The sequence below is a fragment of the Alternaria triticimaculans genome (genome assembly GCF_023758025.1).
Source record: "Alternaria triticimaculans strain BMP 0046 chromosome Unknown scaffold_33, whole genome shotgun sequence".
NCBI classification, from domain to species: Eukaryota; Fungi; Ascomycota; class Dothideomycetes; order Pleosporales; family Pleosporaceae; genus Alternaria; species Alternaria triticimaculans.
In genome coordinates, this window is record NW_026055990.1 from 162,198 (window position 1) to 187,638 (window position 25,441).

At 53.2% G+C, this 25,441-nt stretch overlaps 10 protein-coding genes across 10 annotated transcripts; 4 read left to right on the forward strand and 6 right to left on the reverse strand.

The window, feature by feature from the left end:
* Positions 1-4,075: 4,075 nt before the first annotated feature.
* Positions 4,076-4,467, forward strand: TIM10 (protein transporter tim10; the record flags this gene model as incomplete). The annotated part of the gene is made up of 2 exons (XM_049371087.1): positions 4,076-4,173; positions 4,272-4,467. 2 exons carry the CDS (start codon positions 4,076-4,078, stop codon positions 4,465-4,467), a joined length of 294 nt encoding a protein of 97 aa, XP_049217240.1.
* Positions 4,468-5,257: 790 nt separating this feature from the next.
* J4E78_010510 (uncharacterized protein) lies at positions 5,258-7,390 on the reverse strand (the record flags this gene model as incomplete). The annotated part of the gene is made up of 2 exons (XM_049371088.1): positions 5,258-6,409; positions 6,458-7,390. 2 exons carry the CDS (start codon positions 7,388-7,390, stop codon positions 5,258-5,260), a joined length of 2,085 nt encoding a protein of 694 aa, XP_049217241.1.
* A 476-nt stretch (positions 7,391-7,866) lies between these two features.
* On the forward strand, positions 7,867-9,392 carry J4E78_010511 (uncharacterized protein; the record flags this gene model as incomplete). Its single annotated transcript, XM_049371089.1, has 2 exons — positions 7,867-7,962; positions 8,019-9,392. 2 exons carry the CDS (start codon positions 7,867-7,869, stop codon positions 9,390-9,392), a joined length of 1,470 nt encoding a protein of 489 aa, XP_049217242.1.
* A 165-nt stretch (positions 9,393-9,557) lies between these two features.
* Positions 9,558-10,936, reverse strand: DLH1 (carboxymethylenebutenolidase; the record flags this gene model as incomplete). The annotated part of the gene is made up of 8 exons (XM_049371090.1): positions 9,558-9,625; positions 9,682-9,867; positions 9,917-10,135; positions 10,185-10,256; positions 10,303-10,439; positions 10,491-10,594; positions 10,650-10,841; positions 10,895-10,936. 8 exons carry the CDS (start codon positions 10,934-10,936, stop codon positions 9,558-9,560), a joined length of 1,020 nt encoding a protein of 339 aa, XP_049217243.1.
* A 989-nt stretch (positions 10,937-11,925) lies between these two features.
* On the reverse strand, positions 11,926-12,911 carry J4E78_010513 (uncharacterized protein; the record flags this gene model as incomplete). Its single annotated transcript, XM_049371091.1, has 5 exons — positions 11,926-12,119; positions 12,167-12,475; positions 12,557-12,610; positions 12,662-12,697; positions 12,854-12,911. The coding sequence occupies 5 exons, from the start codon at positions 12,909-12,911 to the stop codon at positions 11,926-11,928; spliced, it is 651 nt and encodes a 216-aa protein (XP_049217244.1).
* A 1,016-nt stretch (positions 12,912-13,927) lies between these two features.
* Positions 13,928-15,721, reverse strand: J4E78_010514 (uncharacterized protein; the record flags this gene model as incomplete). Its single annotated transcript, XM_049371092.1, has 4 exons — positions 13,928-13,999; positions 14,052-14,786; positions 14,846-15,427; positions 15,569-15,721. The coding sequence occupies 4 exons, from the start codon at positions 15,719-15,721 to the stop codon at positions 13,928-13,930; spliced, it is 1,542 nt and encodes a 513-aa protein (XP_049217245.1).
* Positions 15,722-16,202: 481 nt separating this feature from the next.
* J4E78_010515 (uncharacterized protein) lies at positions 16,203-17,588 on the reverse strand (the record flags this gene model as incomplete). Its single annotated transcript, XM_049371093.1, has 3 exons — positions 16,203-16,386; positions 16,435-17,209; positions 17,261-17,588. The coding sequence occupies 3 exons, from the start codon at positions 17,586-17,588 to the stop codon at positions 16,203-16,205; spliced, it is 1,287 nt and encodes a 428-aa protein (XP_049217246.1).
* A 507-nt stretch (positions 17,589-18,095) lies between these two features.
* Positions 18,096-20,852, forward strand: J4E78_010516 (uncharacterized protein; the record flags this gene model as incomplete). Its single annotated transcript, XM_049371094.1, has 5 exons — positions 18,096-18,288; positions 18,337-18,407; positions 18,457-18,523; positions 18,761-20,084; positions 20,132-20,852. The coding sequence occupies 5 exons, from the start codon at positions 18,096-18,098 to the stop codon at positions 20,850-20,852; spliced, it is 2,376 nt and encodes a 791-aa protein (XP_049217247.1).
* Positions 20,853-21,574: 722 nt separating this feature from the next.
* J4E78_010517 (uncharacterized protein) lies at positions 21,575-22,513 on the forward strand (the record flags this gene model as incomplete). Its single annotated transcript, XM_049371095.1, has 2 exons — positions 21,575-22,119; positions 22,204-22,513. 2 exons carry the CDS (start codon positions 21,575-21,577, stop codon positions 22,511-22,513), a joined length of 855 nt encoding a protein of 284 aa, XP_049217248.1.
* Positions 22,514-23,108: 595 nt separating this feature from the next.
* J4E78_010518 (uncharacterized protein) lies at positions 23,109-25,367 on the reverse strand (the record flags this gene model as incomplete). The annotated part of the gene is made up of 5 exons (XM_049371096.1): positions 23,109-23,325; positions 23,385-24,068; positions 24,328-24,414; positions 24,482-24,558; positions 24,609-25,367. 5 exons carry the CDS (start codon positions 25,365-25,367, stop codon positions 23,109-23,111), a joined length of 1,824 nt encoding a protein of 607 aa, XP_049217249.1.
* Between the last annotated feature and the right edge of the window lie 74 nt (positions 25,368-25,441).

Genomic DNA, 25,441 nt, shown 5'->3' on the forward strand with positions numbered 1-25,441 from the left:
CATGCTTTCTATAGTCCTCGTGCTCGAAGACTTGAGACAGAACGATGAATACATTCAGTCTCAGCTGTTTGAGTGTGAATGAGGACTGGGTGTTGCTGCTGACACCGTCGCGTGATGAGCGCAACCGAACGGTTATGACCATGGAAGGGCGCGATTGATACGTGGCTCGAAGCAGCTCGATTATGTTGATGCGAACATCATCCATATCTTGATCCTCTGGCCGAAGACTAATTTCAAGCAAAAGCTGGAAGTTTCTCGCCAAGAGGTCGACGTCGCTGGCGAAACCGTGTGGCCAGAGTTGGGCTTCATTCTCTGAGTCGGCTCTTACCATACGCAATCTCTCTCTATATGAGAATCCGCCGAAATTGGGTCTGAGACCTTCTGAAGCGAGCATGAAGACGAACGAAGTGGTTCTATACGCATGGTACAGGGCGTCTGACCGTACCTTACGATTGACACGGAACACAGGGGACTTCCACGGCGGCAGTATCGTAGAGAGCGGGCTAGCGAAGAGCTTTACGGTAGACTGGACTGCATATGCAATGATAGCATGATAAATGGATGCAGGTAAAGCTGAGAGCTCCGGTTTCCGCGGAATTTGGCTCATAGTGACTACCTTCCCTTCATCTGAGCATGAGAAAGTAGATTGCACGTTCGCTTCGGGGGTAGCGCTTGCGAAGGTAACTGTGCCCATGGTCCCTTCAACCCTCAAGATCACCGATGCAAGTAGATTTGAATACCGTCTGAGGTTTAGCTGGTCTTCCTGAGCGATGGATCTGAAAGCGTTGTTGAATATGGCGGGCGCATCGTTATAACTTGGAGTCTCGATCGAGACTTGCAACATTGCTCCAGACTCGGTCCAAAGCAATCGTAACAACGGCAGCAAGTCGAGAGCGACTACCCAAGTGGGGCCGTGATCTTCCTCCAGCTCGGAAGACAAAGCGGCGTAATCGATGGTGACATGTCTCAGAAATTGCGCCCGAGGACCTAGTTGTTCGGACCATCTCTTGAAATAAGCTTGTTCGTACCAGGATGACACGAAGAAGTGGTTCCGTTGGTATAGAATGCTGGCAGCTTCCCAGTAGACTTGATGACAGCTGAAAAGTAGCCCAAAGTTCCGTGCCACTTCTGATGTGACACCTCCCCAATGTGCGCGCGTGTCCCATACAAGGAGTTGTTCGTCAAAGACGTACAGTAGGTCGTATATCTGATTTCGGATCTCTGAGGGGAGCGAGATGAAAGAACGTGCGATTGCGTCCGCAGGCAATGAGTACGTCTCTGGGATTGCCCTAACCATGTCTTTCTTGTTGAATATTGCGGTGGTCGATTGCTTGGCTCTATCATGTGCTGACAGGGGACTTGACATGGCCGTATGCTGCTGAAGGCCAAAATTTCCATTGGGATTGTTCGAGTCGAGACGTGCTTTCATGACAGAAATGATGGAGTGTAAAGTGCAGAAGAAAGTACGAAGAGTAGAAGACAAACAGTAGTAATTGACCGGAGATATAGGAAGTAGAAGTCCCGCCCTGTGCGCTTTGACCTACATAGGCGGCCACTTACCGCATGCGGCCTCGTACGCAAACTCGCCGCTCTTACGTCGGGAAGTGGATCCTCGTCAAGGCTCCCATTTACTCACCACGCAGCTCTCAAACCCTCACCCCACAGCGCAATCCTTAGATCATCCCATACCCTAATCAAGCTACCTGGACGTCGAAGCTCATCGTAGGTCATCTCGAAACCCTCACCTCCCTCATCCACAGGGACCAGGCGTTTGAGCCACCTAGCATAGTACTTGCCGCGCTCCTCTGCTTTGCTTGGGTTGCTCATATCGTGAATGGCACGGTGAAATTTCGGCCCTCGGGGCTTGTTTGGGTACGTGATTTCTACGGCAGTGCCAAAGCCGTTGATGTAGACGTTTAGGCAAATCGCTCTCAGCCTACCAGGTTGGGCTTCCAGTACGTGAGACAAGATGATGAAAGCGTTGAGTTGTACATGGCGGAGAGTGAAGGTGCTTTCGTAGTGCGCACTGCGACCCCCTTTCCTGAGGCAAATAAGTACGCATTTGATGGTGGCAGTAAAAGGTTCGTCCCATGTTGTCGTTTGGAGTAAATAGACAATACTAATGCGTAAGCTCTCCAGCGATGTTCTTTTGCGTAGTTCGAATCGGAACTCGAGATGAACAGCCTCCATCCACCGCAAAATCGTTCGTGCATCTTTCGTAGCTGTCGTCTGGGCGGCCTTCTCAGCATGTGCTTCGTCTCGTTGCCTAGGCTCTTCGCTTGCGTTCCACCTTTTCATCCTTACCTTTGTCTCATTTTCGCTCTTAGCAGTACTAGTTCGTTTCAATCCCCTAGTGACTGCCCTGCCCACTCGCTTCCCAGTCTTACTCGATGCTTCTCTCTTGACCTGCCGGAAGGCCCCTGAGGGTATCTTTTCGGTCTTCAAGACTCCGGGGGCATCCTTTCTAAGCCAGCATTGTAGTCCCGCGACGCATTTAGAAGTAGTACGTTTGGTCCGAAATCGCATTATGAATCGAAAGGTGTTCGAGAGGTAGATGCTAGGCATGACGGCACCAATAAGTCTAGGGTGTCTCCTCGCGACTTTGAGTAAAGAAAAATCTGGCATCGTGCTAGTCTCCAAACTGAGATCCATGACAATATCCTGAGGCATCTGCAGAGTGCGTTCGCAGATGATACTGAGTACATCGTGTGGGAGAGCGAGCAGGTGGCCTTTCGAAAGTATCTGGCTTTTGCGTAATACTCGACCTTCCGCAAGAACCTCGAATCCGACTTTCGGTCTTGGATAGCCTGTGATACAGCGCCAAGTGATCTTACCCTCAGTCCCGATCTTATTTAGAATGAGCCTCGAGAAGCGACGATCTAGGTCGCCGAACCGCTCAAGATCCAGTGCGTCTCGTCCACTGATGGTTGCCATAGCTTCTGCCAGTAGATCATTCCTCTTAAACTCAACCCACAACGTTTGACATGATGGTGCTATCGCGGCGTTGAGTAGTGGTAATATGTCGACATGTGTCGGAGAATCCCTGTTAAGAAAGCCGTTTTCGGAAAGGTCAATGACGACTCTATGCAAAACCGAGGCGTCGTGCCCAATATTTTCTAGCCAGGAACTTGTGAATGATAGGTGCTCAGCGGTCCTAAGGCTATAGCGGTTACGCTGATTAGTGAATACGACTGTTGTTCCCTTCAAGATCACGCCCATCCCTTCTTGGTAGATCTGTCGGCAGCATCGAAGCAGCTGTACGGACGATATGCTGCGAAACTCGAAATCGTAGGAACCAATACGTGGGGATGCATTCATTGGAATGCCGTCACTCCTCGATGCGCTCCGATGTGTCACCAATATGGTATGTTCGGCATTAGCAAATGCATACTCGTAAACTTGATTTCGTGTCTCAGGCGGGAAACTTGTGAGGAAGCTGAAACTTCTCGAGGGCGAAGGTCTGCGGGTACGTGGCTTGGAATGCATCGCGGCGGAGATATAGAAGTCGCGCCATTCTTGATTCGCTCCGAAGAATACTTCTAGTGATAGCGAGACTGTGCTTTCTGTATCTGTAGTTTGTCAAACATAACCCGCGCATGTCAAGCTGAACCTAGCAAGTCTGCAATTGCCAATCCTAAGTATTGTGATGAGCTGTGGCAATCAAGGCTGTCAGTTTTCCTTGTCTTGCGTGTTTTGGTTGGGAGCATGGTCCGACAAAGAGAGGGACTACGCATCCCAATTGTGGCATGAAGTTACATGATAATGAAATAATACGATGATGGATGTTGCTGGAAGGGTATTCCGCAGATGAAGAGACGAACTGGTGGTTGGCATACCGCGCACCGCGTCATCAAGCCTCCAACGCCGCACGTCCCCCACCGCGCACCCAGCTCCAAATTCCTGCTCGCGCGACATCATCGCCCGCCGTCACCCATGTCCAAATCCATCACCACGGCCACTCCACCCCAACAAGCCACCACTTACCCGTACCGTACCTACCAACCCAACCAACCCGCCAATTGCGCACCCCTCTCACCAACCCTAGAAAGAAAACAACCACCCACTACCACCCAACATGTCCATGTTCTTCGGTCAAAAACCCCAAATCTCTTCGGAGCAAAAGATTGCACAGGCCGAAGCGGAAATCGACATGGTTTCTGACATGTACAGCCGGTACGTCTGAATCACTCTTTCCTAACCCTCCTTTTACCCACCCTTCCCCCCTCAATCCCTCCAAGAAACAAGCAACTTACTAACTTCCACCACTCCAGCCTCGTCAAATCCTGCACATCCAAATGCATAGACACATCGTACCGCGAAGCCGATCTCAACAAGGGCGAATCCGTGTGCCTCGACCGCTGCGTATCCAAGTTCTTCGAGGTCAATGTCAAGGTTAGCGAGAAGATGCAGGGTGAGGCGCAAGGAAAGCAGGGTGGTGGTGGCGGTATGTTCGGTGGTGGGATGTAAAGAAGGACGCTACAATGAATGCGCGAGATGCTGAGGCTGGATGATATGGACATGTCTCGTCGTTTTCGCGTTGGGATATGATAGGTCTTGCATTTAGAAGCAGAGGCGCCATGTTGTCGGGTGAGCATGGCTGTGTAGAACCATTGCATGGAAGGTGTCTCTAGTCGGAGATGCTGGAGGATTGCTTTACATACTCCACTCCAGTCTGTTGACGCGCGACTGTGGATGTGATCACAGTCTCAGCAATGATATCACACGATATGAAGGACATGTACAATACAAAGTTTATGTTTTCAATTCGACCGGTCTATGTATCAGGGTATCTCCCAATGTCGCACCTTACGTGTTGACATGTAAGTGCAGTCCGGTCAGCTAATTCAGTGTTCAGCCATTCCGTCTTCTAATCATTAGATGATGTTCTTGCCAAATAGTGGGCAAGACATCAGTCCGGTCCATAAGCGTGTGCTTTCATAGCATCGCGAAACCGGAAACTCATGCAATCGTTGGGTATCGTACAATCGTCCCGCCATGGTGTCTCTCTCATGTGAAAGAAGTGTCGATAAAAGGAAATGGAAGTGTACAAGAAGTCATCTGGTCCGGTAAAAACCGGGAAACCCAGATCCACGCAACAAGATCAAGTCGTAGATATGACCTTGTGTCAATCATGCAAAAACGAGCCCCTAATAGCAGTCGGATGTGTTCAGTAGCAGAGCATACGAAGCGGTGCTCAAGGCGCGCTATTCTTCGTTAGCTGTTGGTCTGTGGGTACATCAGAAATGCCAACATACCTTCAACACGCTGTATGAAAGCCTGGCACAAATCCACGGCGAATCTCCTCTCTCGATCGTTTGCGTTCAAATTTAGGTAGGAAACTCTTGATGTATCTCGTGGACTCAGCATCCATCGGCGTGGTGTCGAGTAGCTCGCGCAGGCGTGTGAATTCGGACGTGACGCGATCGGCATGATATTCCGCTTCAACAGCACTCTTTCTCGCTTCCATAGCGCTGATGTTGGCTTTGCGAGAACTATCGGCGGCCGAAATGATACACTGTTTATTTCGTACGGTCAGGACAAGCTCTTCTTCAGCAATGGTTTTCAATCGGAGGGCTTCATCCGCGGTGTTGATTCGGAGGGCTTCACTTACCTCTGCAATCTCCACGTGACGCAGACGCTCTTGTGAGTTCTCAGGTTGCGCATCGATACGGTCGACGATGTCGTGAAGCATCTCATCTGCGTGGCTCGGTCTTCCAGACGATGGCTGTTCGGCCGGCGTAGCTCTACCGCTGGGAAATGCAGAGAACATGCCTGGCTGGAAGCTCCTCTTGTTAGAGACGTGATCAGACTCAGTCTCCAGCTTTGTTTCAGTCTTTCTGGGCAGATGAACTTTCGAGAGGCTCTTGGAATCGCGCAAGACCTTAGCGAGCGAGCTTCTCGTGCTACTCATGAATCCTTGTTTGGACGCCGCCGCCTCTGGTGATTTTGGGCTTGTCTTCTCACGGTTGAACAGGTTGCGAATGCTGCGTTTGGCTTTGATCCTGCTCGTAACAGTTTCCTTATCATGGTTATCCGGGGGTGTATCTTCTGCAGGTGACGAAGAGACCACAGGTGTGACGTGGCGGCGAAAGGGCTGACGGGCTTTAGGTATTCCACGGCCCAATGGGTTATCAATACTGATCGACCTGGCAGTCTCCGCGGTCCTTGGCTTGGGAGGAGCCTGGGTGCGGACCGTCTCGCGTGAAGGCTCGGCGTGAGGCAGTGACGAAGAACTCAATTCGACAGCACTGGGGTTTGCGGTTGAGTCGTCCTCGACAGTAGGGTAAATCGAACTTGGTGAGGGACTCGCGTCCTCGCGTGCTGGTGCTGTCCGCCTGACTTTGCTCACGGTGAGGGAGTCGTCGGGTCCTGGTACAATCGTAGGCTCAGAGAGCTCTTCAAGCTGTTCCTGATTCCATTGTTAGTACCGTCACGCCACGCAATCGAGTTCACATACCTGATAGGCGTCCCAGGAATCAACAGGCGGGTCAGAGGAGTCTCGAAGCAACGGTACAGACCTGGGCTCTGGTGTAGGCGTCGCAGATCTATCTGAGATCGGCGACACACTGCGCTCAGTCTCTACAATTACCTCAGGTGTGTTACCGACAGTTGTCGCGTCTGGGAAGATCATAGACGGAGACGAAGGCAACTGGGGAAAATGGGCGTCAAGACTAGGCTTCCTCGCTGGCTGCATCGACCGAATGGGGCTGATCTTGACAACTGGGCTGCCATTCGCCGTGAGCTCTGCCGTGCTGTGCACTGGCGATGTAGTCGCAATACTCAAGGATGCCTTGGACGTTGTCGCCCTAGTGAGCCGACTAGCAAGAGCACCTAGAGAACGCGGCTGAGAAGAACTCTCTGGTAGTACCGCGGGGATAGCGGGTACTGCCGGGATGGAGTCGCGCTGACCGAGAATGACTGCGTCTGCGTCGGCGGAGATAGTGAGGATGGGTCCAGTTCCTGAGCTTGAGCCCGACGCCGTCGAATGCCATGAGAGTCGCTTTACCCTGTTGCCTTCCTTGCCATTGGAAGGCGTTTGACGGCCAGAGTTGATTCCGCTTCGCGTGGGGAGCGAGCTCCTCTTCGAACTCAGGCGAGGAGGAATGTTCTCTGGAGCGAGAATGGGCCAGTTCTCCAGCGTTGGGCTCGGCGTAAAGGCGTCCACCAAGGTGCGCGAAGCCTTAGGAGGCGAGTTGGGGTCTACCACCTGCGCGACAGGCGGACTCGGCAGCGGTTTCTCGCTCTGAGGGCGACGAGGGAGGCGTGAAGTGCCCGTAGGCGTCGTCGTCGCGCGCGTTGCCGGCGACAATGCCCTCTCAGGCAGCGGACTTCTCACGCCAAACGAGGCGGGTCGGATGCTGGGTATCTTTGATTTGTTAGCCCCCGTCATGTTAGCATGTGTTGACAGCTTTGACAAGCTGTCAGGAGGTCACAGCAAAGAGGTTCGGCACGTGTCGATACGGGGCGGTCGCGATGCGGTGGGAAGGCGCCTGAAGTTTCTATTGTAGCTGCCAAATCTGGAGTTCTGCGCACGGACGCGTCTACTCATAGAGGAGCAGTGATGGTGAAAGAGGAAGTCCGGACACGTGCAGTACGCTCCTACTCTTTTTGGCATCCCTGGTGAAAATTACATACCGTTCCATGATTTCGTTGTCAACTTTAACAACTAGCCGCCGGGTTTTGGTCATAATCTCTACATCACGCTGTGCAGTGTGTAGAAGAAGGGGTGTGGAAGTCGCGATGTGTGAGGTCATCAAAGCTCGGGCCACATTCCGTTTGCGAAGAGGCCACCCAGACGCGTCCAATACCCCGAACCAATTCATTGCATAGTAGACGACCAACTCGCGCAGCGCTCTTTTTAGCACAATGGCGAAGACATACAAGCAAATGAAGGAGGCCTGGGTGTCTGGACACACCGGGAGCTCCGTAGCAGACGTGAACAGCGTCTCGCTCGCAATGCCTGTACCGTACACACACCCACTACTCAAGCAATGCACTCTTACTAACCGCATGCACAGCTGAGCATTCTACTTTGGTCTGTCATTCAGTCGCGCATGCGTCTCTTCACGCCGTACACGCCGCCTGCCTTCCTCGTCGACTTCCTGCTCAACTGCGGTGCCACGCTGTTCGCGACTACCATATACTCCTCCTCGCCATGGATCCTGAATCTCCTTCTGCTGCTCCCGGCAATCACGTTATACGTCTTCGAGAAACCGGTCGTGGTGAAGGACGCTCCAAGGCCACCGAAGATCGATAAGTCGGAAAAGGACACGAAGCTCGATGCACTGCCCGTCAAGCCGTTTATAACGAACTATCGGGGCGCGATGATGGTTATAACGTGTGTTGCTATTCTGGCAGTCGACTTCCGCGTCTTTCCTCGGCGTTTTGCGAAAGTGGAGAACTGGGGTACATCGCTCATGGATATGGGTGTGGGATCTTTCGTCTTTACTGCTGGTGTAGTGTCTGTCCGGGCGTCTCTCAAAGAGGGAGCTGGCCGTCAGTCACTGTCAAGGCGCCTGACATCATCGTTCAGACACGCGATTCCCCTTCTCTTCCTAGGCGTTATAAGGCTCATCTCTGTAAAAGGACTGGACTACGCCGAGCATGTCACGGAATATGGGGTACACTGGAACTTCTTCTTTACCCTAGGCTTCCTTCCGCCATTCGCTGCCCTCTTCCAGACAGCCTTTGACTTGGTACCTTCTTACGCCATCCTCTCGTTTACTTTGGCTGCCGTCTACGAGATCGCTTTGGACTGGACCTCCCTCGGGTCCTTCATCCTAATAGCCCCACGCACGGATCTTTTCTCTCAGAACCGAGAAGGCATATTCTCTTTCTTCGGCTATCTCGCCATTTTCCTTGCAGGCCAATCTTTGGGCGCCTCCGCACTACCTAGGCAACAGCAGATCCCAAAGGATGCGTCATTCCAGACGAAGCTTCGGCAATCCACATTCGGAAAGCTGATCATGACCTCCATGCTTTGGACAGGGTTATTCTACTTCTCAACTAGCTACTACGGTCTTCGACTCCCTGTATCGCGCCGCCTAGCCAATCTGCCCTATTTCCTCTGGGTCTCGTCGTTCAACAGCTACCAAATTACCATTTGTTACGCTATCGAAAGTATCCTCTTTCCGAACTTGTACAAAGCTACGACCAAAAGCGAGGAATCGCGGAGAAGCAGGGATGCTACCAGCACTGTTCTTTATGCTTTCAACCGCAATGGTCTTGCAGTCTTCCTTGTGGCGAATCTGCTCACGGGTTTGGTTAACATGACGTTCCCGACCTTGCACATGAGTGTTGTGCAGTCCATGGCAATACTCGTCGCATACATTGCTGCGGTCACTGCAGTTGCGGTGGGCCTAGACATGTACAATCTTACTATAAAGCTGTAGACTTGCTGTTCGTAGACTACTGCAATGCGACTACTAAGGAATTTATCCACTTCAAGCCTTCTCATGATTGAGAATCATAGAAGTACATTACTCCGTCTCGTAAACCGCCACCTGTTCGTAAATCTTCCCTCATAGATGCACCGAAGCGAGATCACTACATATCTGTCACACCTTCTCCGGGTCGTTGATACCGCCGTTGGTAATGATGTACGTCGCCTCCTTCTCCGGCATGTCTAACGCAGTCTGTCAGTAGAGGTAGCAAGAGTAGTAGCAACGAAGGATGACATACCGGGAGAGTCTTGGATCTTGGCAACACGCTCCTCACCCCGACCCTTACGGAGCAGAATCCTCGTAGCAGAGGCGTGAGCAAGAATGTGGCCACCGATCGGCTTGCGACCGTCTGCGCCAGCGAAGAGAGCGCTCGCACCAGGGTCACTCTGAACTTGGTTTGTCAATAGCACAGCGACATTGAACTCTGAGTGATGTTAGCAGATATCAAAGATTGGGAGTAATCTATCGCGCACCTTCAGCGACATGCGTTAACTTGGAGAGGAACTGGTTGAGCTTCTGCTGGCGCTCATTCAGTTCACCTCGACCTGTATAATCGACACGAAACAGGGCCATGATGCTGTCGATGATGAGTAGTCGGTACTCGTTGCTGACGAAGAACTCGGCGACTTTGTTGAGCAGCTCCATCTGATGCTCCGAGTTAACAGCGCGAGCATAGGTGATGTTGTCTTGGGCTATGGACGGTCAGTAGAGACGCGATAGGGATGTGAGAACGGTACCCACCAGTCTCAGGGTCGACTCCAAAGCGCTCAGCGATTTGGGCTATCCTCTCAGGCCGGAAGGTACCTTCGGTATCTGCATTGTGGTCAGCGGCGTTCGAAGAGAGCGACATCCAACGTACCGATGTATGCTACTTTGCCTTCTGCACCACCCATATCCTTCGGCAGCTGCGCAATGACGGACATGGTGTGTGACAACTGGGTCTTTCCGCAGCGGAACTCTCCGAAGACCTCACTGATGCTCATGGTTTGGAAGCCACTGTTTACCGTCAGCGGCAACCCAAAGAGAATCGACTGGGTGTGCACTCACCCTCCGAGGACTGCATCGAGTGCCTTGCTACCAGTAGAGATCTTGATGACACGCTTGCGTAGATGCCCGAGCTCATGAGCGGTCTGGAAGCCTCCACCAGAAGGCTGCGACGTATGTCAGTGATGCGCACTCAAGTGCTGGCCTACTGCAGTGACGCACCTGGCATTTGGCGATGGCGTCTTTGACTTTGTCAACCTTGATCTCACTGAAGCCCTTGATCTTGAGGAGGTTGCGACGAGTAGCCGAATGCACCGACGCGATCGTATAGTAGCCGTTTGACTTGAGCTTCGAAATGTCGACAGCGCCGATGCCGTGCGCTTGAATCGCATCGATGTCGACAATGAAGCCGTCCTTTGTGAGGTTAGTCAAGATCAGTCTTACTGTGGAAAGAGGCAGTCACTCACATCGTTATTCGAGTCGTCGCTGGCTACTGAAGAAGCACCCATAGTAACTGCTGGTGATGACTGACGCGAGATGAGATGAAAAGAAACGATACGAGCGAATTGCGAATGATGCGTTTGCGAGTGAAGGTGCGAACAATGCGAGGAAAGGACGGAGAAAATCCTGCGGAGGTGAGATCATGGAGGAAGGCATGATGGGAAGGAGCACTAGGCTCAACTCCACGTGTGTGAATGAGAGGAAGGAAGGAGCAGCCACCACCAACGCGATAGCCTTCAACCCTGAGATATAGCTGAACTTGCACCGGCTCGATCGTAGGAAGAGTCCGAATACAAAGACAGTAATGTACGTCCCTGCCTGGTATGTTCATAAACAGACATCGCGACAGATCTTAAGTTTGGGTAGTTTAGATGCTTGCGGCCGTGACTAGTGTCGGCATTGAAGTCAAAACTTGAAAATAATTGTTCATGAGATTGCATATATTCGAAATAGATGATACAATCTAGATCTATCATATGCAAGCACAAAGAAGTATAAACATGATAACAGACAGATATACCGACTCAGCTCCCGACAAACACACAGTCTCCTTCACTCTTCCCCCTCAACCCCTGGGGGCACTCTTTCCACACCAAACCACCACAGCCGCCTCCAGCTCCATAAGCGAACCTGATCTATCCAAGCAAATTCGCATCAACAACGCTTCTGCCGAAGCCGCAGTCGATCCAAATCACTTGCATACAGACAGGCCGCCGTCCAAATCGCCAAGCCGTCGTCTGTCGAAATAATGGTAGAATGGTTGAAGTAAGGGATACAATGTTCGTGGGGTATCAGTGTAAGAATCGTGAAGAACTTTTGCCGTATCCGTTGATGACTCGTGAATGCGTGAGATATGCCGATATGATGCTGAGATTGGCCAGGAAAACGATTGTGATGAAATGACAAACTAAGGGAAGGCATGGAGATGCATGCTGGGTAGGCCAGTGGTCGCCGCGATGTTACTCAATGGTGGACCTCTGGCTTAGCTCACAGTCGTCTAAGCGACAGTAGCGGTGGGGGCAGCGGCCGGGACGGGAGCAGCAGCGACAGGGGCAGCGGTAGCATCGCCGTTGACCTCAGCCTGTGTGCAGTCGCGGGAGATGTGACCGGTCTCGCCGCAGCGGTAGCAGGTCTTGCCGGCAGTGTTCAATGGGCCGCCGTTGGGAGCAGTGCAGTCGCGGGAGATGTGGCCTAGTTTGGTCAGGAATTGTAACTAGGGATGCGCTCAGTTTACTCACCAAGCTTGCCGCAGGCGTAGCACTTCATGGCTTGGGCCTGGCAGTCGCGGGCAAAGTGGTTGGGTCCACCGCACTTGTAGCAGGTGGCCGGGCGAGCGCCGCCAGCGAAACCGCCACGGAAACCTCCTCCGTAACCGCCACGAGGAGCACCAGCGCCGCGACCCATTCCAGGGTTGGGACAGTTGCGGGCAAGGTGGCCGGCGATACCGCAGCTGTAGCAACGTCCGCTGGTGCCGGCTCCGCTCAGGCGCAGAGTTGGGCAGTCAGCCTGGACGTGTCCGAGACCCTGGCAGTGATAGCACTGCTTGGCTGTTTCTCTGTCAGTCCTTCATTCTCTGGATGTATAGCCGCCTCTGTTCTCGACATGCGCCAGGACTCGGGGTGACGTACTCTCGGTGGTGCGTGGGTGCGGGCATCCGTTGGACTCGTGGCCTGGCTGCTTGCCTGTGCAAAGGTTAGTCCATAGTCGCAAGTGGTGGTTAGGTGTGGTCTTACAGTTGTAGCAGAGCCTCTCAGACGAAGAGCAGACCTCTGCGCGTTATTGTTAGTCGCATTATCTTGTGGAAGTTGCCTCGTTGCGCGAGGTCACGCGATGCAGATACCGCAGCCAGAGACGATGTTCGCGATACATGTCCCGATCATGCGACTGCAGCGCGCGCGCCGAGCAGATGCGCGGATATCGCTTACCGGCGTAGTGGCCAACGTTTCCGCACTTGAAGCACGCACGACGAGATAGAGAAGACATGATGATGTTTCTCTGCGTATATCTGGGCAGCGTATAAGTATGTAGTCGGTGGTTGTGTGAGCAGCGAGGAGGAGTGGATCGCGAATGAGGGGCGGTTGGTGGTGTGTTTGCTGCGACGTGTGCTTTGATCCTCTGGTTTGCTCGAGGGAGTGCGCGCCGAACAGCAGGATTGATAGGCGCACGTACCTGCTTCGTTTACTTCTTCAATTTCTTCACCTGCGTTCGCCAGTCAGTCGCAGATTTTTCGAGGGGCTGTTGTCGAGGGGTAAAGACTGCGGACGGAGCACGCGCCAGGGCGGAACCTCGCGCGCACCCTCGAGACGGAGGAATCCTCGGCAGGCGCGACCTACTTTCTTTCAACTTTCCAGACCTTCTTCCCGCTGCAACACTTCTTCAACCTCCTGCCAGTGGTGTATGTGGTGAGAGAATGAGGGGATCGTGGAATGTTCGGGCAACGGGCAAAATGCATCTCCCATGACGGTGGTCCCTGCTCCGTGCGCTAGCGAAATGCGCAGTCTGGTTCTTCCCGAGGTCGAAAGTGCGTCCCAAACGGCCCCCAATTGCATCATGCGACGTTTCAAATGACTGCAACCTTACCCTCTTCACCCTAGACGACTTCTGTCTCCTATCCTCGTGCAGCAAAGGCGCTTTCCTCATGCCGTCGGCCCCTGACCTATCTTTTCCAGTTCCTCCGCTGCTGCCGCCAGCTCGAGAACTATGTTTCTGCCCCGCTTCATGACACCATGGCTGCAGTCGCATGTCTGGAGCTAGGACACAAAGTTAGCTTCTCCACAAGTCAGTTAGTAATCACCCTTTGGGAGGTCCAGATATGTTAGAGGCGCCGAAGAGGCAAGTGGCCGATATATTCATAAGTATTCGTGTCTATGTATTATTCAATGCCAACAGTAGTGGAGCTTCTGTTGTAAGAGTGAGTGGCCATATTCCTTACTCTACTGTGTCGTTCCGAAGAGAAGGTCTCGGGGCGTTTGCATGTTGCATCGAGATTTGTAGGTCTTCTAGTCTTCAGACTCGATGACCGCAGGTGCCTTGATTGTCCTGCTCTTGAGGAAGTCAAGGCCTTCGCCACCCTGTTTTCGATTAGCATATAGTCTCATATCTCAAACAGCCTCGAGAACTTACGTAGGAGATCAATGGTGAAACTTCGACGTAGGAGTCGGAGTCCTCGCTAACGACAGTCGCACCGGCGGCTTGCACCCATTTCCTGCCCTGGGTCATGATGTCCGCCTTGCTGGTATCCGGGTCGTCTTCACCAGTTCCGCGAGCGTTCTTCAAGGGCGAGAACTCGTCCTCACGCTTCACTTCCATGCATGCAAACTTCTCGAGAGTCAGGAAGGGGAAGCAGTCAAAGACAAACTGCTCCAGCTTGATGCCATTTGGCTTCTCTGGCTTGACTGTCTCTCCGGTCTCGGTGTTGACGAAAGGAATCTTCTTGCGGGCGACGTGGTGAGGCAGCTTCTTTGCCCACTCTGGAATGCTCTCGAGAAACTTGTATGAGTAGTAGTGGTTGACAATGTTGGCAGCACGGAACTTGAGCAGGCTGGAGTCCTTGGAGTCCTTGGCCTCTGCGTCCTCGGTAGAGATTTCCGAGTATTCGACAACATCTGGCTTGCCGTTCTTCTGCAGGATGAGACCAACGGACTCCTTGGCGTTGCGCTTGCGGACGACCTTGGTAGCAATGTCCACGTTCTTCGAGGCGGAGAAACCGATGAAGACGGGGTCGGCGACCTTGACGAGGCAGTTGTCGACACAGTAAGCGTGAATGTGCTGGATGCCGCGCTTGCCCATGTCTTGTACGACGCCGGACTGGATGAGAGCTTGGTAGAGACCGCCATTGCCATCGGGTGCGACGGCGACCTAGTTATTCTTAGTATGTTGTCCTGGTCTAACAGTACCCTGGATGAGAGCGAACGTACCTTTGACTTGCTCTCCAGCAGGATCTTGCCCTCGTTCGAGATGCATGGCAGGACACCCTGCTCGAAGATGACGACGTTCTCCTTCTTCAGGCCAAAGTAGTTGTGCTTCTCGAAGAAGTCGGCGGTAGGGCCGCGAGTAGGCCCGCTGGTCATGACGTACCACGGGATGGTTACGCTCTCCTTGTTGTGCTTCTTGGCGGCCAACATCTCGGCCTTCCTGATCCTCTCACCCTGCAGCTGGAACAGGCTCTTCTTGCTAGGAAGGCCAATGTCGAAGCATCCCTTGGGCGCTGAGCTGCCCAGACGGGTGCCCTGGCCACCAGCCATGAGCACAACCGCGACCTTGTTCTCGGCGATCAGGTCTAGTCCGCTGTCGTACCATTTGTCGAGATCCTCCTGGGAGGACGAGAGGACGGAGGATGTGGCATTCTCGGGGAGGGGCTCGAGCTTGTTCTCGCTGGCTTCGGTCTCGGCGGGGTGGAGGGCTCGCTCGGTGATTTCGTTGATGTAGTCGGGGTTGAAGTTGCTCAGCTGCTCGTAGAGTGTCGCCTTCTCAGCTGTGGAGAGCTTGTCGTAGAAAGCCTAGTCACGTCGGTCAGCAAAGATGCATGTGATGAGAACAAGTCCTGGGGCACGTCGCGGGGTTGAGCAAGCCATGCAGTGCTCACACAGTCCAGCGAGGTGCTCCCAGACTTGCAAGACCAACGCCCGGGCTGCACTTACGAAAACCTGCTCTTGGCCAGCCTTCTGGTACTTGGCCTTGAGCTCATTCAGCTGCTCCTCTGTTGGCTCCTTCGCCGGTGTGCCCTGGGGTGCGCCCCCAGTAATGTTGAGCTTCTCGAGCGCGCTGTTGACGGTATCCTTGATGGCGTCCATGGTGATGCGGGGTATTGGCGGGGTAATTCGTGCAATGCAGAAAGGTGTTGCAATTGATCTCGAAGGTGTATGCTTGATATATACACTGAATTCGTGGAAAGGTACAGTTTTGCTGGCTCACCGCGTCCTTATGAAGATTCGACTGCAGCATAGCACTGACGCCTCGTGTTGCCCCACTCGGCGTGCGTCCCTGCTGCACATGGGTGCGATCGAGCCTCCCGAGATCGTCAGCGCCCGCGTCACTAATTTTAGACCTGTTGTGTACCCTTCGTATTTCATGAGCTGTGACTACATCGTAAAGCTAGCAGTATGGTCAGTCGCTTAATGCCATTCGTAACTACACAATCCCAACCAGAAGCCTCTAGTTGAGCAAACAACGAGCAAAATATATGCCGCTTCAGCGCAATGCTTAACACCAGGCCATCCAAAAAGCAAGCCATATGCAACTCCCGCAACGCCATGACGTCGTGTAACCATCTTACTAATGTCCGTTGACCTCCGCCTTCTCAGGCTCAGCAGGCTTGAGCGCTTTCTGCGGCGCTGGGTTCAGTATGCGAGTGGCGTCGATCAAGCCGGCGTTGGGGTTCAGCTTAAGACCAAAGCCTGGAAGGTCGAGAGTCTTGACGTCGAGATATCCCTTGGTGGGAATTGGCTCGTTGGTGAAGCTGCACAGTATTAGCACAACACTTTGCGCACGCGGAAGGGAAACTTACAGGTTGCCGAACACGGGCAACACAGACTTGCCATCCGGTGAGTTCGCGAGGTACTCTTGGAAAGGCGAGTTGGCCTGAGAAACGACGAAATGGTACGAGTATGGTCCACTGGCGTGAGGAACAACGGGAATATCGTAGGCAGCAGCCATGGCCGAGATCTTGATGAGCTCAGTCATACCGCCAACCCACATAACATCGGGTTGGAGAATGTCCAGGTTGCGGCCCTCGATGAGTTTCCTGAAGCCATATCGTGAGTACTCGTGTTCGCCAGTGGTGAACTTCATGCGGGGGTGAGCGCGCTTGATCTGCTCAAAGCCATCTGAGTCGTCAGGCGACAAGCACTCTTCCCACCAGTTCAAGTTGAGGTGCTCGGTGGCCTTGACCACTTCGATGGTGTAGGGTACGTTCAAGCTCATGTAGCAGTCGACCATGAGGGGAAAGTCTGGCCCCACGCTTTCGCGATGCTTGGTAAGGAACTCGACATTCTTCTTCAAGCCTTCGACACCCTCACCAGGGCCGTATGGTAGTGGTACCTTGGCGCCGAAAAAGCCCATTTCCTTTGCCGCCGCTGGCTCGGGACCAGTGCAGTAGAAGTTGAGCCTTTCCCGGGTCGCTCCACCGAGCATCTTGTATACGGGCTCGTTGCGGATGTGGCCGAGCAGATCCCAAATAGCAAGATCGATGACTGAGATGACGGCGACCGGAAGACCCTTGCGGCCGTAGAACATGGACGCACGGTACATTTGCTCGAACATGTGGTTTGTGTCTCTGGGATCTAGCTTGGATCAGAATGAAGACTCGTAGCGTCGCACAACTGGATACTCACCTTGGCCTATTAAGAAGCGCTCAAAGTGCTCAGCGACTAGCCAGCACGCTGGCGGCCCGCCAAAGCCAGTAGCGAAACCCTTGGTGCCGTCACTGGCCTCGAGCTCTACACAGAAAGATCCCAGAACATTGATTCCCCAGCTAGTTCTTGACTTTCGGTACTGCTCATATCCGCTCATGGGGGTGGAGATCTTGCTGTCGATGAGCCAATGTCCGCCAGCGACATTATGGTAGTCTCCGCCGCTGCCGGGGCCCTGTGTTATGAATGTTCGCACGTGTTTGATGGTCGGGAAGGAGCGCGCTGCGCCAGATTCTTCGGTGGAGGGCATGATCACGTTAGGGAGAGGAGTGTGGAATCGACAAAGCAGAAGACCACAGAGTATAGAGGAGGGGTAGATAAGTGCACGGAGGGTCAGAAATGATATTTAAACCGCGGAATAGCGGCGTGCCAGGCTTCGCGTCTGCTCAAGAGGGTCCCTCGGTCCATCTCGCTGCGATTTGCGACGATTTGCGACGACTTTGGAAGAGCCATTGATACCTGGGCTAAGAAGTGGAGCGCGAACGCGTGAATAGGCGTCGCTGTGAGGCGTTCGGCACCCAGGTCGGAATGTGGACAAGGCCGAAGCATGTGTTTTTGCTGACGAGTATTGTACCGAAAAGCCAGCGGCCCACTCGGTGCCACCAATCGAAGGATGCGGAGGGCGCGCTTGCCGGTCTATACGATTTACGATATCTGGGGTAGGGAACTAGAGCGTGCAGGCGGGGCTGCAAGAGTAGAACCCTCGGTGTAGCTCTTCCGAACCTGCACGCCCCCAATCGCATTCGCTTTCATCATCATGGACGCCAGCACAACCCACCAGCAGGCGGCAAGTCCAAACGGCACTGCGAAGCTCTCCAACCACTCTCCTGGCGATGCGCAAGACTGGAGTGGTGATGAACGCTCCAGCGACGAAGAAGCCCACGACAGAAGCCAAAGCGGCACGTCGAACAAGCGGAAGCGGCCGCTTTCTGTGAGTTGTGAGACATGCAGTAAGTGTGACACAACAGGATGAGGCTGTTGAGGCTCACCATACGTAGAGCAGCGAAAAGTCAAATGCGACAGAGGCGCGCCTGCCTGTTCCTGGTGCTTGAAGAACCACTCAGCATGCGTCAGTTGCGCCATCCACTGACATCACCCCCAATACTCAATCGCATCAGGTCTACCTTCCGCGCAAGAAGCCCGGCCTGCGCGCTGGCTATGGACGAGAGCTCGAGTCGAGACTTGGTAAGTCGCGCATCTTCACCACCCCGTTCTGGAGTAGCCGAGGTCTGGATAAGCAGACTGAAGTTTGCCGTTATCGCTGGCAAACTTCGCGCGCCCACAGTCATGACAGTGCCCGGGTGGGATTTGATGGAGGTCACGACTGTCGCGCAGCTTGACTAAGCGGGCGCTCCTTCTGTCCGTCAGCCAGAGACCCTACAGGGCAATCGCGACCACAGCTGACAATCGTCCCTTCCCCAGACAAGCTCGAAGCGCTACTCGTCCAGCAGCAGTCGCAAATCAACCATCTTTCCAGCACCCAAGTCGCCACGTCCGGCCCGTCACCCCAAGAGGTAGCCGCGTTCCGAAGCCCGCCCGTCATCCAAACCCCCCATATACCGCGTCCCGAAACGGCCCTCTTCATCCAGAAGCCCACGTTCCCTTCGCAGAGCGCAATACAGAACCAATATGGCAACGGCGTCACGGACAATAGACCCACCCCCTCGGTCACGGGGAATGGCTACCAGTCCGAGGATGTGAGCATGAGCGGTGGCTTGTCCAGGGATGGCTACACACCATACAATGAGCAATACCAGCCGGCCATATCGAGGACTCTCGGTCACGCGGATGCCGACTTCCCACCGTACGACCTTCTATATGGCCTCGTCGATCTTTTCTTCAAGCACATCAACACCTGGTGTCCCATCCTCCACCGCCAGAGCACCCTGAACTCGCTTTTCGGAGACGCGACGCTAGAAGAGGCGGATCGAATCATACTACACGCAGTTGTCGCGACAACTGTCAAGTTCTCTACCGACCAGCGCTTGACTGCCGAGAAGCGCACGCGCTACCATAAGAACTCCAAAGAGAAGGTCTTGCTGTATGGCATCGAGAACAGCTCTGTAAAGTCGTTGCAGGCGCTTGTGATCCTCGCTCTGGACGTTGTTGGCTGCTCCAATGGCCCTCCCGGCTGGAACCTTCTGGCTCTAATTACGCGCTCAGTCGTCCAGCTAGGACTATCAGTCGAAAGCTACTCACCGAGCGTCGCTCCACAATTTGCGTCAATATACACCTTGCGCGCCATGACGCTGCCTGAGCCCAAGGACTGGATCGAAGAAGAGAGCCGACGCCGCCTTTTCTGGATGATCTACGTCTTAGACCGATACGCGACCGTTGCCACGGCTTTCGAATTCGCTCTCGACGAAAAGGAGATCGACCGTCGGTTGCCGTGTCGCGACGACATGTATGCGCGCAACGTGCCCGTCGAGACGCGATGGTTCCACACTTCGACACGATCCGACTACAGCATGAACAGACCAGAAAACCTGGGCTCCTTCTCATACTACGTCGAAGTCCTGGGGATTCTCACACGCATCCACAAGTTCCTCAAGAAGCCTGTAGACATTACATCCTTGTCCGACGTTGAGACCTGGCAAAGCGAGTACCGTGAGCTTGACAATGCCATCGAGCAATGGAAGTACAATCTTCCTCAAGAATTTGGCAACTCTGCGAGATTGTTTGCAAAGCCGGGTATGGGACAGAATTTGGATAGTGGTTTGGTGATGCTCCATGCGGCCTTCCACACGTAAGTTTGTCTTCCCTTTGCCTTAAGGAAGAAACTAACTCTGGCAGCACTGTGATTCGTCTTCACTCATCTGCGGCGTACCCTACCCATCGTTCACCCATCTTCACACCGTCCTTCAGCGCTAGCCAGCGGTGTCTCAGTGCTGTTGAGAATATCACAGCCTTGTGTGCTACCGTACGCGACAACGGTTTGCTGAGCAAACTTGGCCCGCCCTTCGCATTCTCGCTCTGGGTAGCCGCACGTGTTCTCTTGGTCCACGGATCCACCATCGATCACCGAGTCGATCAATCCATCAACCTCCTTGTCAGCACTCTCCAGGACATGGGTCAGTACTGGGAAGTAGGCACGCGCTATGCAAGTCTTCTTTCACGCGTACTTTCCGAATATCAAGAGAGCCAGGACACTCCGGCTGGTGCGAATGGTGAACGCGTAACACCTTCAACCGTAAAGATCCTCGCCGACATGCGACGATGTGCATTCGATCTCGACTTCCTCATATCCCGCCAACCCAAGCTCAGCAACAAACAAAATCTGAAGATACCATCGGTGACTCCAGCTCGAACACCTGCAGCGAATGAGCTAGAGTATCTCGATGTGTTCGACTTCTTCAACATGCCTCGACTCCCTGTGTCGATAGACGGAGCCATGAGTTACCCTGCGCCAGACGGCAACATCCAATTGCCAGACGGCGGGTTTGGAAACGAGTCGAACATTACCAATTACATGGTTGATGCGAGCTCAGATTGGTTTATGAAGCAGTCGGCATAATATTTCTTTTTGTGTCTTGGGTGCACGGAAAATGGACTGTAAAAGTTGGCTGATCTTTCGGTACATAATAATGCGTTCTGGACCCTGTTCATAGTCTTGTCCATACAATCTCTCCCTACTTTGAATGATACCCTATTTTATCTCCAACAGACTTATCTAGCTCATCACCAGTGATCCATGCATGCAATGAGTCCAAGCAGCTCGACGTTCAGGACCGTACCTGGGCGTGGTTTGTAGTGTACGCTTGTCCGGAACCGCTCATTCCGATCGGAATGCCATCGGTGCGTTATCTGCATCCTCGCTCGACCTCTGTAATCGACACTTGACAACACATCTCACTGATCAAGCAATACTGTCATTCAATTCAGTGTGATCTACGCGACTACTTACATGCTCCATCGAGCTTGCGTCGATTTGGTTCTTGTACAATACCGTGTATAAGACAGTCGCCGTTTACCGTCGGAATAGGCTGGTGAGACTCGGGATAGCGTACAAGGTATGGGTGAATCTTACTCCGCCGAACCGAACGTACAAGAGGGATGAGTCATTGACATTCATATAGCTTGTTATATAGCTTCGTGCAACGCTTGAGCATTTGATACCTATACTAGGTTCAACGAAGAGCTCGCATTTCAGCCTAACTGTCATCAAAGCATCTCATCATCAACATCCTCAAACATATTCCATATTGAAAGCTATCGGTCATCACCCAACCACCCATGATGGCTTCCCAAAAAGACCAACAACACATCCTCATCCTCGGCGCCGGCGTAATCGGTCTAACAACCTCACTCGTCCTATCACACACGTATCCCACCGCCAAGATAACCGTGGTAGCAAAACACTTCCCCGGAGACCGCTCGATAGAATACACATCGCCCTGGGCGGGCGCCAACTGGTCCTCCATGGCCCACGACAACGGTCCGCTGGAGAAATACGACGAGGTCACCTTCCACCGTTTCGGTGAGCTTATTGACGGGAAGAGCGTGTTTGGTTGTCAGACACTGAAGGCTGGTGAGACGAAAGGTGTTGATGGGGTCAATGGAGGGGGGAATGAAGCGGGACTGGGGAGAATGGGTATGTGGGCTGCATTCGATGAGCCGATTGAAGAGGCGGGTGTTTTGACGGAGGCGACGGGTAAGGTGTGGTATGATGAGTTAGTCGGGGGCTTGAGGAAGTTGGGTGGAAGTGAGTTGCCCAAGGGAGCGAACTTTGGCTTCGAGTTCCCAAGTACGTTCAGGATCAACACGCAAGTGTATCTGCAGTGGTACGTATTCCTGATCCTCATTCCCATGATGCAAAGCCCTAGCTTTAGTGCCATTGATACTTCGCAAGACTGATATTGTACCAGGCTCCAAGCTCAAGCTTTGTGCAAGGGCATCAGTCTCGTACGCCGACACTACCCTTCCGTCTCAGAAGTCCTAAGCGACCACACATCCACCACCCTTCTAGTAAACTGCACCGGTCTTGGCTCCCTCAAACTCTCCGACATCAAAGACACGAATCTATACCCAACGCGCGGCCAGACACTACTGGTCGCCGAACCAAAAAGGCCAATCACCAGAATGTATGAAATGGAACGAGTCAAGTACGACAAAGCTATCCTACTTGCCTTCCTCCGCCCCAAATCTGACTACTTTCCGTGTATTCAGTTTGACTGACGAATCGAACTAGGTCTTTCCGCTCTCCGAAGAGAATCGATCCCACGACAACCTACGTCTTCCCCCGTCCGCTGGGCGGCGGCGTGATTCTAGGTGGCAGTCGACAGGACAACGATTGGAGTGAAGAGTGGGATGAGGAACTTGGTCAGGATATCATGAAGCGGTGCTGTGAGTTGTGTCCTGAGCTGGGGAAGCCGGAGGATCTGCAGGTTATTGGGCGGAATGTTGGCTTGAGGCGTAAGTACCGAGGTGAAAGTCATTTCATGGGCGCGGGCTGACAGTATCTAGCGTCGCGCAAGGGCGGCCCGAGGATTGAGACTGAGATGGGCAAGTGGAAGGTTCCGGTTGTGCATTGCTATGGGCATGCTGGTGCGGGATATCAGTCTTCGTGGCGAGTACATTGAAGCTTGTCTGTCTCGACAGTACGATACTAATATTTATCGCAGGGGCACCGCCGAGCGCGTCCTTGAGCTCGTTCAGAAGACGCTGACGCCCAGCTCGAAGCTATAATCGCTACATCAGACACTCTCAGTTGATCCAAACCAGGGTTGACTTCACCCAGCCAGCTATCATTCCAACTCCACTCTTGCTTAGCTCACATCTTCTCCTCTTTCCTCCCCTCATCCCTACTATTCCACTCCCGATCGAAAACCTGCAAACTCCTCTGCGCAGTAGGCACAACATCCAACGCCTTCACACTAACCCTATCCTTCTGACTCAGCATGAACGCAGCCGCTTCCGCAACATCCGGCGCAAGAAGAGGCTCGAAGCCCGACATGAAAGTGTCGTAGCTCTGCTTTTCGTATCCAACACTGTATGTCTTGTCAGCTCGGAACTCCGTCGCAACATTGAAACGAGGGAGAGATCATACCGTTGTTCATGGAAGTTCGTTGCTACAACACCGGGCCGTAACGCGAGGACTTTGATGTCAGTACCCACTAACTCCGTCCTCAGCACGTTTGTGAAAGCCTCCTGGCACGCCTTGCTAGCATGGTAGACAGCCTCGCCTGGGAACGGTGGTACTTCCAATCCCGTCGTGCTAGTGACGTTCAAGATCGTTCCCTTGCCACGCTCCTTCATCTTTCCCTCGTTCAAAACCGTATAAGCAGCGAACATGTACCCATTGATATTGGTGCTCGTCATTGTGATAATATCTTGGATCTTGAGGTCAGGGAAGCGTGACGGCGCACCTATAGCTAGACCAGCGTTGTTGATAAGGACATCAATGTGGGAGACTTGCTGGACGATGTTTGACACGGCGGTGCTGAGAGATGTGTGGTCTTGTACGTCGACGACTGATGTGAAGATCTTCAGGTCTTTGTGTTCTTTTTTGAGTTCGTCGGAGAGGGCCTTTAGCTTGTCGTCTGAGCGTGCAAAGAGGATGAGTGTTGCGCTTTCAGCGGCTAGTCGACGCGCAATAGCGGCGCCGATGCCCATCGAAGCCCCTGTGATGAGGACGGTTTGGTCTTTGAGTGACATGGTAAGGGTAAGTTGTATAAGGGTAAGTAAGACGGATGGTTTGAGATGATAGTTCAATTCGTGTGAAACCTCGGGACTGTTTTGTCGTGACTGACGGTGAGGAGACAATGATTACACAGGAAATACATATGCGGAGGATGAACATGCTAGTAGGCTTTCGGTGGAGCAAGAATGACGTCATCAGCATCGCATTTGTCATCTACGAATGGTGTCCGATGTGTATAACACGTTGCATTGGGTGTGTAGTAAATATAGTTCATAAGGGTATCTCTGTAAACAATCATTCTGATAGCATCAGTCATGTAACAAATCAAAGGTCTCAGGCGTTGACTTACAATTCGTATCTGGCATTACCATCGCAGCGCGAGTCCGTATCTTGTGATGCGCGCAACTTCCAGTCGCTTATGCTTATGAGCTTTAGACTTGAAATAGTCGAGGCATATCGAAGAGTGTTGTTGGCTGTTCGATCGAAATCATCAACCATCCCACCTCTGCGCCTCTTTGTTGTAGCCGATGAGCTTGAGGTCGATGTTAAGGGTCTTGAGCATCATGTCCATCGTGAACGACTGCTTCAACATTAGTATAACGACTTGCATGTACACATCCGTGCACTCACATCATCGTCTGCTCCCTTAAACGTCTCCTTCTCCTCCTCTCCTTTGTCCCTCTCCGAATCCATCTCGGCGTAGCGATCATACGCTTCTTCAGAGACCTCACCACTCTCTTTCGCCTCCTCCATCTTCTCACGTTCCGCCTCCATCTCTTCTTTATCCCATTGCATCTGCCGTTCCTTGGATTCTTTTTCACGTTCCTTCCATGCGCCTACCCCGCCCATTCTGTTAACCCTGTCTCTAGTGCTACCAAACAGCTCTTCCGCCGCCGCACGACTTGCTGTACGCCATTTGTCGACCAGTACGACCAGGTCGTCATCCTTTGTAGACGTTGCCAGGGTCTGAGCTTGTGTAAGCATCTGGATCTCATTGCGGATTTGCATGATCTCGCGTGCGACCGAGGGTTTCGACGGTGCCTTCTTCGACGCGACACGTGACGGGGTAGATAGGTTCGGAAGTGAGACGAGAGGTTTCGAGACACGTGGTGTCACCTTAGACGTTGCTGGCGTTTTGGGGGGTTGCATAGAGGCGGTACAGGTGGCCGCTTGCTGTGCGCCATTGCCTGCAGGGGCGGTACTTCTAGCAGGAGCGGTGGTTGTCCTAGGTGTATCAAGCGCAGGAGTGTGGACCTCAGGCGGATCTGAGGATGGCGGGTCGTCGCCTATGCTGGGCTTCAACGGTGTGCGGAACGGCGATTTGAACGGCTTCTGGAGCGTTTTCGTGGCTTCGGTCAGCCGGCGACGTTTCGCTTGCGGGGTCGACATCTTCGCGGGTGTTTGGGCATTGGTGTGGGTGGTCAATTCTCGAAGTGGGGGGGGGGGGGGGGGGGGGGGTTGTG